The sequence below is a fragment of the Drosophila arizonae genome, chromosome 3 (genome assembly GCF_054131065.1).
Source record: "Drosophila arizonae isolate 15081-1271.41 chromosome 3, UAZ_ARI_1.0, whole genome shotgun sequence".
In the NCBI taxonomy this organism is placed as follows: domain Eukaryota; kingdom Metazoa; phylum Arthropoda; class Insecta; order Diptera; family Drosophilidae; genus Drosophila; species Drosophila arizonae.
Genome location: NC_142923.1, coordinates 9478004 through 9493659, shown reverse-complemented (window position 1 = coordinate 9493659; position 15656 = coordinate 9478004). Strand labels below are relative to the sequence as shown.

Below are 15656 nucleotides of genomic sequence, written 5' to 3'. Positions count from 1 at the left end.
GTGCGAGCGAGAGGCAGTTAGAGCGTGTGTCTGTGTCTGCCTGTGTGGCTAGATATTTATTTCTCTATATCTCTGTATGTGTCTGTGTGTGTGTGTGCACATATTTGCACATGTTTCGCATTTGTATTCCATGCGTTATTGAGCTGAAAATTGATGCACATTATTTACTCTATTGAATTACACATTAGCCATTGCTCTCGACTGATCCCCCCACACTTGCCGCGCCGCCCCGCCGCCACACCCTTGGGCATGCCCCGCGTGTGCAATAAATAATTTGCAAAAAAAGAGGAGCAGTAAAACGAATCGAAACAACAACAAAATAAGCAAGTGAAACAAAGGCAATGCTACCCACAGCAACAACAAAAACAACGTCAAGAGACAGTGATGCGCATTTCATGGCAGCTTGATTTTGAAGAGGAATCAGAGCATCTTGAAACTTGGTGTCTAATACAATATACTTAAAAGATATCGTAGTGCCTTCAAAATATTCATGTACAAATGTTTTTCATAGAGATTGTATTTACTGATTATTGAAGAAGTTCACTTGAATTTATTATGAAATTGAAGTATCCAACTTATTCTCTGATCACTGAATAGATGACAGCGGAGTCAATAGGCAAAGCATCTCAATCTATATATTTAAGCTATGCAATCGTAAATAATACGTTTAATTGAGCTGCTCTACGTTCTAAAAAACTTTTAAACTAGCAATAAGAAGTGAACTAAACAGCTAAGGGCTTCCTATAAAAATATCATCGCCTCAGAGCCTTGTAAACAAATTATTTATTTATTACTATTAGTATTAGTATTTTGTTATTTTGTTATTTGTTATGTGCTGAATGCATGAAGCTATAAATAAATTAGTCACATAATGGATGATTCATATATTAAGCTAACTTATGAAAGTGTGCCAGATTTCACATGCTTTTATCCTATTATTCTTTTCCTTTATTATTTGCACTCGATCTTTATTTATTTGCCTTTCTTAAGTCCATATCTTGATCTAGTTCACTAATTAAAGGTGTTGAAATTGTCTTTCAATTTTTTTTTTTCAAGGTTTTAAAAACAAGGTTTTTATTATTGAGATAAGAGTAATTTTATTTGTAGCTATTACTTGGACAAAAGTCTCTAATATAGCCAAAACTCCGATTATCTCTCTCACTTTATAGCTATTATATCTAGCCTTTTCTGCACGCCTCAAAAAATGGGCAACACCGAAAGACGCCGTTTACAACTGCATCCATTGACATGCCCCTGAATTATGGATGTGTGTGTGTGTAAGTGGGTGGGTACGAGTGTATGTGGAGACTGGACTCGATCCGCTGCTGCGACTGCACTTCTAGCGCCGCTGTTGCTGCCCATAAATTGCCCAACTAAATACAATTTATTTCAGCTCGTCGCTGGTGACCCATGGACTTTATATATTTATATATATGCAATATATGAATATATCTTGTAACGTTCGCTGCGTGGCGTTATTTATGCGCAGCTTTTAGTATTTTTTCCTCTAACTCTTGACATCTTATTTTTCTTTTTTTCTAATGGGACATCTTCAATATGAAATTGATGTTATTTTAAATAGTTGTGGTTAGTGTAACAGCGCAATGTTAAGCTGGTCAGTTAGCTAGCAGCGCTGTTGGGTGGCAGGGGCATGTTAACCGTTTCAGCTGCCAAAAACTGTGCTACACTTTGCTACCCCTTAGCACAGACAACAGCCACCATGCAACTGTTAAGCCAACAGGGGCTGTTATGTTAAGTGAGCAGCCTGTAAACGGATAACTTTTTATAGCACTGTTATGGCAGGAGCGCCTGCGAGCGGATAAAGTTGAATTTTATGAAATTCAATGTTAAGCTTAAATAATATAAATATATAAAATTGTGGACACAATATTTTAAATTAAATTTCATATATTTTTCAAATCATTCAATGTAACTAAATAAATTATTTACTATAAAATTATATCGTCATTTTTTTATTTTTAATAATTCTTATATTAAATTAATATGAAGCTGTACATTTTTGCCTATAGGGCTACTGCCAATAACAAACTGTTAAGTTAACAGTCTCAGCAGCTGTAAGATTCTCACGGCTGTAACTCACCACAAAACTCCTGTGCGACTGTTAACAATCGTACGCTCTGCTTTACAACTCTGACAGCACAGATGGGTTCGCGTCCCTGTTAATGTGCCTTAGTGCATGTGTGTGTGTGTGTGTGCCTGTCGGCTGCGAGCGTATAAAATAACGAGTGCGCCAACTGGCGGATTTCAGTCTTCGTTTTGCCACTGAATCGTGCGGTCAACAATTTGTTCACAGCGACTGCGAATCCACGCGTTGCGTCGGCCGCGACGCGATTGGCTGAAATGAGCAAACTAACAACAACAACAATAACCAAAATTTTTATTTAAATGCAAAAAAATATATATATTATAAAATTGTTAAAAGTATAACAAACGTGCAAATTCGAATTAAAAATCAAAACGACAACTAACACCGCGTAATTAATTGTATTTCTGCCAAAATAATTCGCCTTTCGGTTTAAAGCAGCCTTTAAAGCAAAGCGCACCCAAAATTGTCGTGAGCTCGTTTTCGTTTCTGTTTCTGTTCGCTGCCGGCTTGTCGCTTGTGTTTGTCTGTGTGTGCGTGCGTGCGAGCGTACGAGCGTACGAGCGTGCCAGTGTGTTGGTGAGTGCAAAAAGAAATTGGAATACATTTCCGCCAGTGCAAAAGTTGTATTGTAACTGTAACTGAAGCTGCAGCTAAACTCGACAGGCAAGTACCGCTAAAGAGTGAGCAGGCTAGCGAGCGACCGGTTGAGCGCGACTTTAAGAGCAACGGTCGTCGCTTTTGATTTATTTTTAGCACAAATCGCAATTGCGAGACTTTCTTCTCATTGGTTCAGGCTATTCGGCCTCTGCAAGTATGCAACACGCAATTTTTAGAAGCCAACTTTTAGCTTGCTTGTGTGTGTTTGTGTGTGGAAATGCTTTTCATCCTGGCTGGCAGGAGCAAAAATATTTGCTCAACAAATATTTTCACGATGCGTTGGGAATTTCCCATGCAAATGGCCATAAAATTTAAATTAAATTAAATTTGCAAAATATATAATAATAAAAAAAGTCAAAACAAAATGCTGGCTCAGCTGCGACGCTGTCGCCATTTAATTCGGGTTAAGGTCTTAAAAAAAAAAAAGAAAAACACAAAAAGAATATATATATGGAGCTTTGCATATACATACATATATAACCGCGTATTGGGCTAACCCAAAAAGCCGCGCATTTTGTTGTTGTTATTGTTATTATTGTTGTGTTAGGCAATTGTGTGAGCAGCTTTGCAGCTTCATTTTGTTGTTGTTATTTTTTTGTTACCCAGCTGCCACTTCCGCTGCCGCTGCCGTTCCGTCGACGTCGCCGCCAGCATCGGTTGAGCTGCTGCTGCTGCTGCTTTGCTCTGCCATATGCGGCAGCCACAAAACTTTTGAATTTTTAAGTGGCAATTCGTGTAGCCGCTTCCTTCTCTGTACACAGACACATACACAGATACACACACACACACACATGGTCGTACAGCACACAGTTGAGGCACTTATCTGACTCTTTTAAAGCATCGCCTTTTGCCCTCTGCCTGCTCGCTGTGTTTTGTTTTTATTTAAATATTCAATTTGGCAAGCGAACAATTGCCGCGAGCTCCACACGAAAAATTATTCTATTCTGTTTTTTTTTTGTTTGTGAGAATGTGGCAAAATATTTTGCAAATTATTGAGTAAACAAAAAGTGACAGAAATTTGTCCACTTTATAAATGACTTAAAAGTGGTAGCACAAGTTGCGAACAATAACTTTTGAGAGTTTTACTTCAAACCTAAAAGTTGTTTTTGCTGTATGATTTTTAAGTATTTGAATTTTAAATATATATGTTAGATAAAGTTGCTGTTTATTTTTCTCTTTAAGTTGAATACAAAATAATTCAAATAGCTCAGGTAAATTGTTTGAATCAAAGTGCTAAGCCTTTTTTATCATTCAAATAAAATTACAATTACAGTAGAAACAAAAATATTTTGTATATTTAATTTTTTATTATTATTATTATTATTATTATTATTATTATTATTATTTTATTTTATTTTATTTATTTAATTTTTTTTTTTTTGTATTTATAATGACTATGAAATATGTGAGAAATTGTGAAATATGACAAAGATACACAATATATTCATTAATACTAGATAGAGTAAATAAGTATTTGGCTAATGAATTTATTTGCTTTGCCGAAAATAGATTTCGAAAATCATTAAAATTAAAAAAAAGTTTGTATATTTAAATATAACTAAATTATTTAAAATATATTTATTTTTTTTTTTAATAATATACAAATATTTTTTTATGCATGAATAAAACAGAACTTTATTAAAAACGAATACGGTTTAAATTATCTTATTTTATTTTATTTTATGACAGTAAAACAAAGTTTTTTCGTTCATATATTTTTCTTTTAAAAAATTAAGGATTTAGTTTAATTTAAATTTTAAAATAAAATTCTAAAACCGTTTCACTCAATTCCAATTAGTTGTGAAGTGCTTTCCCGGTTTTGTAAGACAATATTTGATGAAAGTGTGTGATAATAGCCAACTTTATAAAGCGCTCGCTACTTCGCCTTACCAACGACTTTTCTATATTTATTTATTTCATTTGCATTTGACCGGCTTTGGCCGTAAAAGTTGTCAAATGCGCCTTCATTCATTTACTTTGTTCACTCATTTAGTTATAGCTCTCTTTCTCTCGCTGTATGTGTATGTGTACGTGTGTTTTGTGTGTGTGTTTGTGTGTGTGCCCAACATTATGCAAATTAGTTTGTTTGTTTGCTGGCCGCATTGCGTTTTTCCATGCGCCTAATGAATAAAGCATAGCGAAATTATTGTATGGAATTCAATTAGCATGTTTTTCCATCAGCCTACCCCCCCGCCACCAACACCTCATCCTATTCCATCCTCTATACTAACACACATCCACAAAAAGTGCAAAGTTTTTGTTGTTTTTCTTTTTTTTACTGTTACGACGAACGAAATTAGCTACTAAATAAATTATGCGTGTAATTTGGAAGCGAATAAGTTTTTAAGTGTTTGCCATTACTGAAAATTGTAATTAGAGAAATCCTGCCCAAAGTGTTTTCACATAAATCTTTACAATAATTCTTTCATCAAACAATTAAAAATGTGCAGGGATTTTGTTATTATGAAAAAAAAAAAAATAAAATAAAATAAAATAAATTGAACAGAAGTAGAGCAGAAAATTAAAAGCTAATGTGTGATTTTCATTAAATTATGAAAGTAGTAATTATATCCAAAGTGCCATATAAAAATTGCGCTAAGAATAGATAATCGATTTCAATACAACCTAGTGTGCATAATAATTGGTAATTAGTTTGTGGTGAAAATATATATATATATATATAGAGAGAGAGAGACTTCAATAGCAGGTAAATTTCTGGTTAAAATTGAAGTTTTGAGCCTATGCAGATAATTCTGAATATTTACAACTTTATAAATAATTTGAATAATCAAAGATAAACATGAAAAGGATATTTGTATTATATAAAACAAACTAAGGTCAGCGTATTAGAGATATAAAATAAAAATAAAAATAATATATAAATTAAAAACATTTTCATTTATAATTTTGTGTAAGAAATTGAATTTTGATAAAAAATTGTTGTTTCTCTGTCAGAACTTGTATATTTGATTCACTCAAATTTTCTTATATTTAAAAGACATTTATGAACAGCAACTTACATCTATTAATAAAACTCTTAAGCCTTACTTTATGCATATTTTTATCTATTCTGATATATTATATTAGCTACAAGTTTATTTTTTATGGGTTTTTATATAAATTTTACCCCCTCGTGCTTATTTTATATTTTTTTTTACATATTTATTTTCAATTTATATTTGCTTATGCTTAAAGCTCAGTACTTATTTACATAATGGTTGCAATTTGTTTATGTTATTTGTTTCATCAATATCTAAGTAATACCAAAATTTTATAAAAAATTGAGTGTCTCATATTAACAAATGAAATTTACTTCATTATCAAGTATTTAATTTAAGATTTATTCTAATAAATATATAATATATATATTTTTATTATTATTATAATTTACACATATTCAAATAAATATATTTTCTATTGCATATTTTGCGCTAATTTTATTTAAGGATAAATATAAAAAAGTCTTTCAAAAATACTTCGAACTTGTTGTTATTAAAAGTCTTTTTTTGAATATTTTAAGAGAACTTACAATATTTTCTTAGAAAATCTTAGCTTCAATCGAAATTGCAGAAAACTTCACAGTCAATATGAATTTATATGAGGTCTTACAAGGAAATTGTAATAAAGCCGTCTGGCTTTTACATATTCGCATTTATGCTCAAGCATCTAAATAGCTTAAAGTTTCATGAAATTTAGCTGACAAAGTGTGCTCTAAATTCTTATTTAGCAAATGTCTGCTGCACCAGCCACTTTCACAATCTTCCATTTCTTAGATGAACTCTGTGCTCTATTCCTTGGTATTTGCCAGCTACACGTTTTCATTTGTCGCCGTAAAATGTAATGAAATGTGGTCAAAGACAACTCAGCCTCAACTCCACTCAACTCAGGGGCTGTTAGCCTTGCAACCCTGCAGCAGAAGAAGTTCAATGCAACTTTCGATTTTGCAGCAATTGCTTCGACGGCAGCTAAAACATTAAATATTCCCCTCTCTCAGTGTTGCAGTTGCAGCTGGCAGTAAAAGTGCAACTTTGTCGGCTTGCAGTCAGTTTGAAGGGGTGGCGAGTTAACTGCAAAGTTGAGAGTGGGGGCTGGTTTATAGGGGCTGCGGTTGAGGTTTGCTCTAAATATGCAAAATTCTCTGCTCTCTTTTCTTGGCGCTCTGCTGTTAACCTTGGCTGCAGTTACCAGTAATACTACATCCGTGTGTGTGTGTGTGTGAGCTAGTTGTGGTTACACACACACAGACTCACCTATATCCGCACTCACACGTAGCTGATCTGCAGGCGTTAGCCTTTTGCCTAGCTGCATTGTTTTAGGGGCCACAGCAGCTGTTGTAATCCACTCTATGTCCTATGCAGGCACACACACTTACACATATACTCGCGCACACCCACGCACACACACACACCGCCGCCCTTTTACAGATTTTTCAAGTGTGGCGCTGGACTCGCAGACTCCAAACTCTGCGCGTTATGCAAAACTAACTTTTTCCATTATTTTGCCGCGTACCGCCGCAGCCGCCGCCATCGCTGACTGCAGCAGTTGCAGTTACTGCTGCTGCCGCGGCTGCTGCTGCTTTTGCTGCTGCTGCCGTTGCTTGTGGTTTTTATTTATGGTCTATTTTTGTTTTCTTTTTTGTTTTTTTCGTTCTACCCTACAACCATTATGTAAAGGCTGACAAAGCGTGTGTTAAAGTAAAGTTAGAGTAAAATCGGATTTCCCTTTTGCGAAACTTTGAAGTGCTTGTAGAAAATTTTCTGAAATTTATTTACGAAGATTTGATTTAGTACAAAAGAAAAGATAATTGATTTAATTTATTTATAAATAAGATATAATTATTTAAGTACTAATAAACTTTTTTCTAATTTTTAAGTCTTCAACAACTCAAGCAATTTATACCAAAAAAAAAGTTTCATAAACTTTTCATCATTCAGCTTATTCATAGCTACAACATAAATTCTATATCTCTTATCATCCTCACTGAGCATCTGTTAGTCGTGCACTCCCCACCATATGCACTTCTAGTTGTTTGGTTTTGCATTTTAGTTAGTTACTCGACTCGACTCGATTTTGGCCCGCACGTGCCTCGCCCTCAGTTTTTTACACTCTCTCCGCACTGTGTAAACAAAAGCCAACTGCAAAGTTTTGACAACGCTTTTCGGTTATGTAGTCACCGAACTTTCCCATCCCTTCCCTAACCAGCGCTGGCTGCCACTAGCGCCCGCCCCTTCTCGCTGAGAATTGGGTCGGCAAAAGCGAAATTTATGTCGCAGCCGCGTGCAAAGTGACAGCGAACAAATTGCTGCTGAAGACCAGAAAAGGAAATAAAATAGAAACAAGCCTTGCACAATGTTAAGTTCCAAATGTTAAATGCAAAATGCGAAAATGTTAAAATGAAAAATGTTAAAAGTAAATTGCAAACTTTCAAAATATGACAAACTTTTTTCGCCGACTGCTAATCGAATGTTGCCAGAGACAGCCGAAGAAGTGTTACCAAGCGTAACTGATTTTATGACTAACTGACTTTTGATTTAAAGATTACGAATTATAAAGAGGGGTAAAGGGAATGCGAGATATAAGATTTAAGATTTAGCTATATGGAATGATGTAGGTACTGAGGGAAAAGGGAAGACCGTAAGAGAGAGAACAAAAACGGAAGAAATAAAGAAAGAGGCAGGAAGAGGGGGAATATTATAGTGTGAGAAATAGTGCGATGAAAGAGTGAGAGTTAATGATAAAATCTCAGAGAGGGGGCATGAGAGAAGGAGCGCGTGAAAGCGCCAGAGGAGAGAAAGAGAGAGACAAATTTGATTAAATATATATCAGCTATACATTAGTATAGTAATGAGAGAGAAGAGAGAGAGAGAGAGAGAGAAAGAGAAAGAGAGAGAGTGAAAACCTGGAGATACTCAAATAGCCTATAATATAGACACATAATGAGAATAGATCAACAACGAAAATCTAGATCCTCACTATGATCTTTAATCTAAAGACCCCCAGATTTAGCCCTTGAAATTATGACATAGATATCAAGCTCCACAAAATAATTCAGTTTTACATTAAATTACATTAGTCGACAATTTCAATATTCTTTTGTCTGCAAAATAGTTTTAAACTCGCATGAGGAACATGAGGATTATGGTATCTTTACAAGTGCAATGGGCCAGCTAATCAGTGCTACCAAAAGTGAACTTGACAAAACCCTCAAAAGTTACGGAAAAGCTGATTAAGCCCACTTAGATAATGTTTTCCAGCTACTTTAACGGCACACCGAGCATCTTCAACCTTAGTTTAAATCTGTATCTGAATTCAGTCCCGAGCTGCAAAACTTTTAATGTTTCTTAAGCCGAACTTGAATTATTGATCAGATACTTTGACAGTGGTGCGCTGCGTGGGTTTCGGGTAGAAGAAAGTGGAGAATAGCTGCTGGCCCCTGTCTACGCCGGCCCGCGCCCGGCCCCCCACATACACGTCATTGCCGCTGTTGCTTCGTGTGCAAACAAATTTCCAACTCGCATGCTCCAAACTTATTTGATGCACTTCAATTCGAAGCGCAGCCAAACAGAGCAAAATCCATTGCAGCGAAAGCGACGAGCTCGGGCGACATTGATAAATGTTATTTTGCTAAACTATTTTTTCCCCTCTCTCTTTTCACTGAAACAACAATAAAAAAAAAAAGCGTCGTCGCCAGGTTTCGGTTTCTTGGTGCGTGAAGGGAAACTGAAAAAGAATTCAATATAATATATATATATAAAAATATATAAATTTAAATAGCATGAAAAATGTTGTGTGCGCATAAATATTTATAGTTTAGTTTATTGGAATTCTTGAGGAAAATACAAATGAAATGGAATACAAAATATTTATATATGTTTGCTAACGTTTGTGCAAGATGTTAAGAGATAGAGAGAATGAGAAAGAGAGAGAGACAGAGAGTGTGCGGTAGAGCGAGAGCCAGAAATCAGTGAGAGTTCTGATTGGCTTATCGTTTTTTTTTTATTATATATAAAATTTTATTAAAAAAATATTAGTATATATTTTCTTCTTTAGATATAATTAATAAAAGTATTATTATATTTTGCTTTTTATAGAGCATTCAAAATTCTGATCATTGAACCCTTAAGCGACATCAACATGCTTTCTAATTTAATTTTCAAATAAATTTAAAGCATAAATTAAAAATCGCGCCGAAAGTGTTAAGCGCAAGCAGTTACCAAGCGTTATTGTTGCTATTATTGTTGTTGTTGTTGCTGCTTCTTGCTGCCACACAAAATTGAAGTTTTTGGGGCCAAAAACTTTGGCGACTTTGTCGACTGCTGCTGCTGTTGCTGCCTTTTGGCCGATGGCAGTGTCAAGTAACAGCAGCTGTTGCAGCAACTCAGCCCAGTCCAGTCGAGTCGCAGTGGCTTGTGTGAGCCGACGTGGCATGCTCTCTAATTTACCAAGTTTTTTGTGCGTTGGCCAGGCCAAGATTAAGGGGCAGGGACGATCAGACAGGCAGAAGCAGAGGGGGAGAGAGAGAGAAAGAGAGACAGAGACTGAAAGAGCGGGATATACGATAAGTCAAAGCTTTAAGGCCAGTCAATGCCAAAAACAACATTCATTGCTAAAAATAAAAAATTAGCAGCACGCGGAGAACGACCATCAAATACCCTCTAAGCAGTTGAGAAATCTACTTTATTATTGTATTAGTATATTATAGACCGAGATAATAGATAATAGCTAATTATATTTTTACACAAAATCAAATGTTAATATTGCATTGATATTGATATGATATATGTATGTAGTATGATCGTATCATACCTGGTACATATGGCATAAAATTCAACCACACTCATGCATAAAGCAGCTCGAATTTATGTCGTGTCACGCGGCGTATGTGTGATATATGTAATTTGAAGTCGTCCGGCTTTGTGGCCCTCGGCAATTATAGCCAAATGCGCTAATGATATTCAATTTGAACAAGCTGCCTATTCAGCATTTTGTCAAAATGTCAGACGGCCAGCCAACAAAAGGGCTAATACGGCCGGCAACAATGGACGTCAAGCTGTCAAAACGCCAGAGACAGAGACGGCGCCAGACAGCGACTCAGTGCTGGACAGAGACGGAGTTAGGGACAAACCGAACAGAGCAGACGACTGTTCCGGTATGCTGTGTGAAGTGCAGCAGCTGCTTCGCCGTGAAACATAAATACAAATATTATACAAAAACGATACAGAAATATATATATATATATATATATACATATATATATATATATGTACATAAAAAACGTCACAACGGAAATCAAAGGAGTGGGCGTGACAGAGGGAGACTGTTGTAGGGGCAAAGAAATCACTCAATTGGACGTCTAACTGACAGCCACACATTATCAAATATTTATGAGCAGCGAACGTGCAACGGTAGCTGACCGTCGCCGGGGGCGTTGCGCTGGGCGTGGTTGCGTGGCTCATTGAAAACATTTGGCCCCTCGCTCTAAAAGAGAGCGAGCGAAACTTTGACACCAACGCCCCAAATGACATTTCTGAGCAGAAGCAATGGAAAATACTGCCGAAAAAAAATGAAATTATATAACAAAACATCTGCTTGTAACGACACGAAAATATACAAGGAATAGAACGACAACGGAGGGGGAGGGGTGGCATGTAATGGAGTGGGGGTGGCTTGGCACACATGACTAGCCATAAACGCGACATACAAACCGTATTCTCATTTATAATTCAGCAAAGTAAAACATTGAAATAATGAAATTACACCTAAAGAATTTCCAAGGCGACATTTGAGATGCACAGTGGGCGAAATAGCTGAAGAATGAGGCATATATGATTTTCCTTTATGTGTATTTTATTGCTGCAAATGATTCTGAACGGCTGCCTCAAAATGAGAGAATTAATTTTAGTAAGACTAATAACAATGACAATGACAATGATAATGACCATGACCATGACAATGACAATGACAATGACAATAACAATAACAATAACAATAACAATAACAATAACAATAACAATAACAATAACAATAACAATAACAATAACAATAACAATAACAATAACAATAACAATAACAATAACAATAACAATAACAATAACAATAACAATAACAATAACAATAACAATAACAATACAATAACAATAACAATGACAATGACAATGATAATGGCCATGACCATGACAATGACAATGACAATGACAATGACAATGACAATGACAATGACAATGACAATGCCAATGACAATGACAATGACAATGACAATGACAATGACAATGACAATGACAATGACAATGACAATGACAATGACAATGACAATGACAATGACAATGACAATGACAATGACAATGACAATGACAATGACAATGACAATGACACTGACAATGACAATGACAATGACAATGACATTGACCATTGACCATTGTGTATTGGGACCACTGTGCCAGGTCTGTGGCAGGCTGCGCAGTTTATGCTTGAAAATATGAAAGCCGAATAAATAAAAATTTAATGAAAACACGTATACGCAACATGCGCCGTCGCCAGCATCCCTATGCTCAAAATACTTCCACTCATTCCTCAACATTCGCAGTTGCCAACGGCAGCGTCGGCCGTGTTTTGCATGCATGAGGCATTTTTGATAAAAATTTTGTGTTAGCCTCGCATTGAAAAACGCAAATAATTGAATTTCTGTCAGCGAAATTAAATTACGCGCCAACGTTTTACCCAGCGCCGTTGGCAGCAACTGCAGCAACTGAGGCTGCCTTTAAAGCGGCCAGTATAATGCATTTTAAATGTGCATAATTAAAATAAATGCAACAAATGATTTAAATTTATTAAAATGTTTGCAACAAACAAAGCGCACGCACGAAAACCAAACAAAAGCCACTGCAAATGAGTCCGCATGTGTGTCTGTGTGTGTGTGTGTGTGTGTGTGGGTGGCAGGAGTGCTTAATGGCAGAGGGTCACGCAGATAAATACAATAAAACTTAATGACAATGCATAAAAGTTCATTACAGACAGAAATAAAGAGAGACAACAAGTTAAATATATTGCAAGAGATGCAACAAAAAATACCAAAATAAATAGAGAAACGAAATAATAGAGAGCAAAAACATCCAAATGTCAAGAGTAGATGTATTTTTGATGGCTTGATATGATAATATGAGATGTTAGTATTATACGATATGGTATGGTATGATATGATAAGATAAAAGTGATGGAATGATATGATAGATAATATAATATTATATAGTATACTTTGATACGATAACTGATGGTATGATTATATTATTATTATATAATACAGACCTATGATCTGTGAGAGAGATACATATATATAAATATTGTTAACAAGATTGGAAAAATTGACTGTGGATTCATATAATATATAAATTTATAGTATAAATATGTGATATAAATATTGCCTTGTTAAGTTCAGATAGTGTACAGATGCTTTCAAACCTATATGAGTCTATCAGCTAGAGCGCTAAAAAGTATGCTATATAGAGAGCATTTCTAGAAATTTGGATAAAGCTTAAAAACATATCCCCCAATTTAGCTATAAAGGTACTAGATAAACGATAAAATTAAATTTCCCATTTTAAATAGGACAACCTTTAGTTTTTTCCAATTCTTCTTAAAGCATAATCGTTGGTCTATCTCTAATCAAAGCTGCCAGCTGAGTGAACGCCGTCTTTATACACTAGCCCAAGATGCAAAGTCAGATTCTCATTGTTCAATTTGCTGATGGACTGCTGCACTTAGAAAACAGACAAAGGACATCATATAAAACACTTCTTCTCTCACACCTTCTCACACACGCAAGCACCCACACATAATCAAACCAATATAGTATTATATAAAAACTGACCACTAATTAACCTAATTTCCAGGCAATAAACAAAAAGCTAGACTCACAAATGCAGCAATATATGTAATTGCGTGTTTTATAGATAGCTATTGAGATATGTACACATGTCTCTATATACACACATATGCATATGTACAAATATGTGTGTGTGGGGAGCAATTAATCAGCCGCAAGGCCAAAACGAGACACAAAAGCATGAAAAGCGGGCTTAATATGCACACGCACGCAGAGGGAGTCAGAGTGAAAGAGAGTGAGAGTGAGAGAGAGATAGAGAGTGTGGGGAAGAGGGAGTCAGATAAATATATTGAGATAGACAGAACCACAATGAAAGCATTTATTTTTATTATAATATCGTATTTTAGCTTGGGCACATATTAGGTAATTATTTATCAATATCGAATTATTTCAATATTAATGCAAACAACAAAAATTTCAATAATCCGTAATTATCGACGAATGTAGATCAAATAATCACATTTTAGCTGCAACAGCAACAACAGAAAATTAATTATGAAAATACAAATAAAAATAATTAAGCATGAAAATAACAAAATGGACGACAGGCAAGCCACGCCCACCGCTATAGCTAGCCGCTAATGCTATTATGTGAGTGTAGATGGGTAGTGTGGGAGTGTGTGTGCGTGCGTGTATGTGTGTGAATTGGTGTGTAATTGAGGTTAAATGGACATGACATTATTTTTAGAATATTTTTGATCAATTTACTGCATGAGCTGAAGAGTTGACCTGATTGAATGAGGACATTGATGTACGTAGTATGATATTCTATAATTGAAAAATATTTCGATGATAGATATAAGATATAACTATCCAGACATAGAAGTGGAAATGCTAATAATATTAAATATTATATATTCTTGATCACATATATTATAGGAATTCTACCTTCATGTGTTGACACTTTTCATACTACTTTGCTAACAGACACGCTTATATCTCATAATCTAGCACTTCTTAGAAATGGTTCGAGATTCGCTGGAAATATGAATAAAATTTATAGAAGTGTGTAAAAGACAGTTGAGCTTAAGCATGCAATAAATTTATTCAAATATAATTTGCTTTGTGAACTGAATTCAAAGGAACTGCTTCCTTAGAATTTCTCTAGGATTTTGCATGCTCTCAATGAGTGATAAACAATGACATTAGTCAGAATAGCCACTATGGATTCTGAAATTGGCTATAGGTATTGTATTGTACACACATATATATATTAGCATATATATATATATATATATGTATATACAAGTCCATCAATAGTGTTTTCTTCAGCATTGATTCGTTCTACAAGATGCAACGACATCTATATAATTTTCTGTGCTATATCAAACTGAAATTTGTTCGCAGCTTTAACTAAATTTCTAACTCGCTTTTGTTTTGCTTCTTCTATTTACAGTTGGGGCTGACGGTTCGACACGCCCACTGCAGTTTTGGCAGGGCGTATGGTCTGGTTATGCAATACCAGAAAGCAGAGCAACAGAAGCACCAAAGCATCTGTGGCCGGCCGCAGAGAATGCAAATAAATGCAACTCATATAAATTAGGAAAATCAACAATAATAACAGACACGAACACACGCATAGAACACTGTACACACACACATACAAACAGACACGCACTCACACATACACACACAAACAAGACCGAAGGAAAATCACATAAAATGCAACGAAATCTGCTGCATGAATTAAACAACAATAGCAACAACAACAACAACAACAACAACAACAACAACAACAACAACAACAATAACAACAACAACAACAACAACAATAACAAGAATCAGCAGCAGAGATACATGAAATATTCAAACTAACTAAAAGCAAGGCAATTCATAAGAAAATTCCTGAAAATCCAAAGCACAACTCGGCAGTCAGTTGCTGCTGGCGGGCATATGACGCTAATGGAGCATCGCCTGGCCAAGCAACCACTGGCACCACCCGCTGCAATGCTTGCCAAACTGTGGCCTTGGCTGCGGCATGAGGCGTGGCCGTGGCTGCATAAATCAAAGTAA

At 35.4% G+C, this 15656-nt stretch overlaps 1 protein-coding gene across 3 annotated transcripts in view; it reads left to right on the top strand.

Annotated features, from left to right (window-relative positions):
* Window positions 1-2256: 2256 nt before the first annotated feature.
* Tmtc2 (Transmembrane O-mannosyltransferase targeting cadherins 2) overlaps window positions 2257-15656 on the top strand; it is a 55604-nt gene continuing 42204 nt past the window's right edge. For 2 of the 3 annotated variants that reach the window (XM_089463843.1, XM_089463844.1), the window contains exons 1-2: window positions 2257-2770; window positions 15040-15652. In XM_089463843.1, coding sequence (XP_089319969.1) covers window positions 15537-15652 — 116 coding nt within the window. In that variant the 5' untranslated portion in view covers window positions 2257-2770; window positions 15040-15536. The remainder of the gene's footprint in view (window positions 2771-15039; window positions 15653-15656) is intronic. The other variant, XM_018004524.2, reaches the window with a different exon arrangement.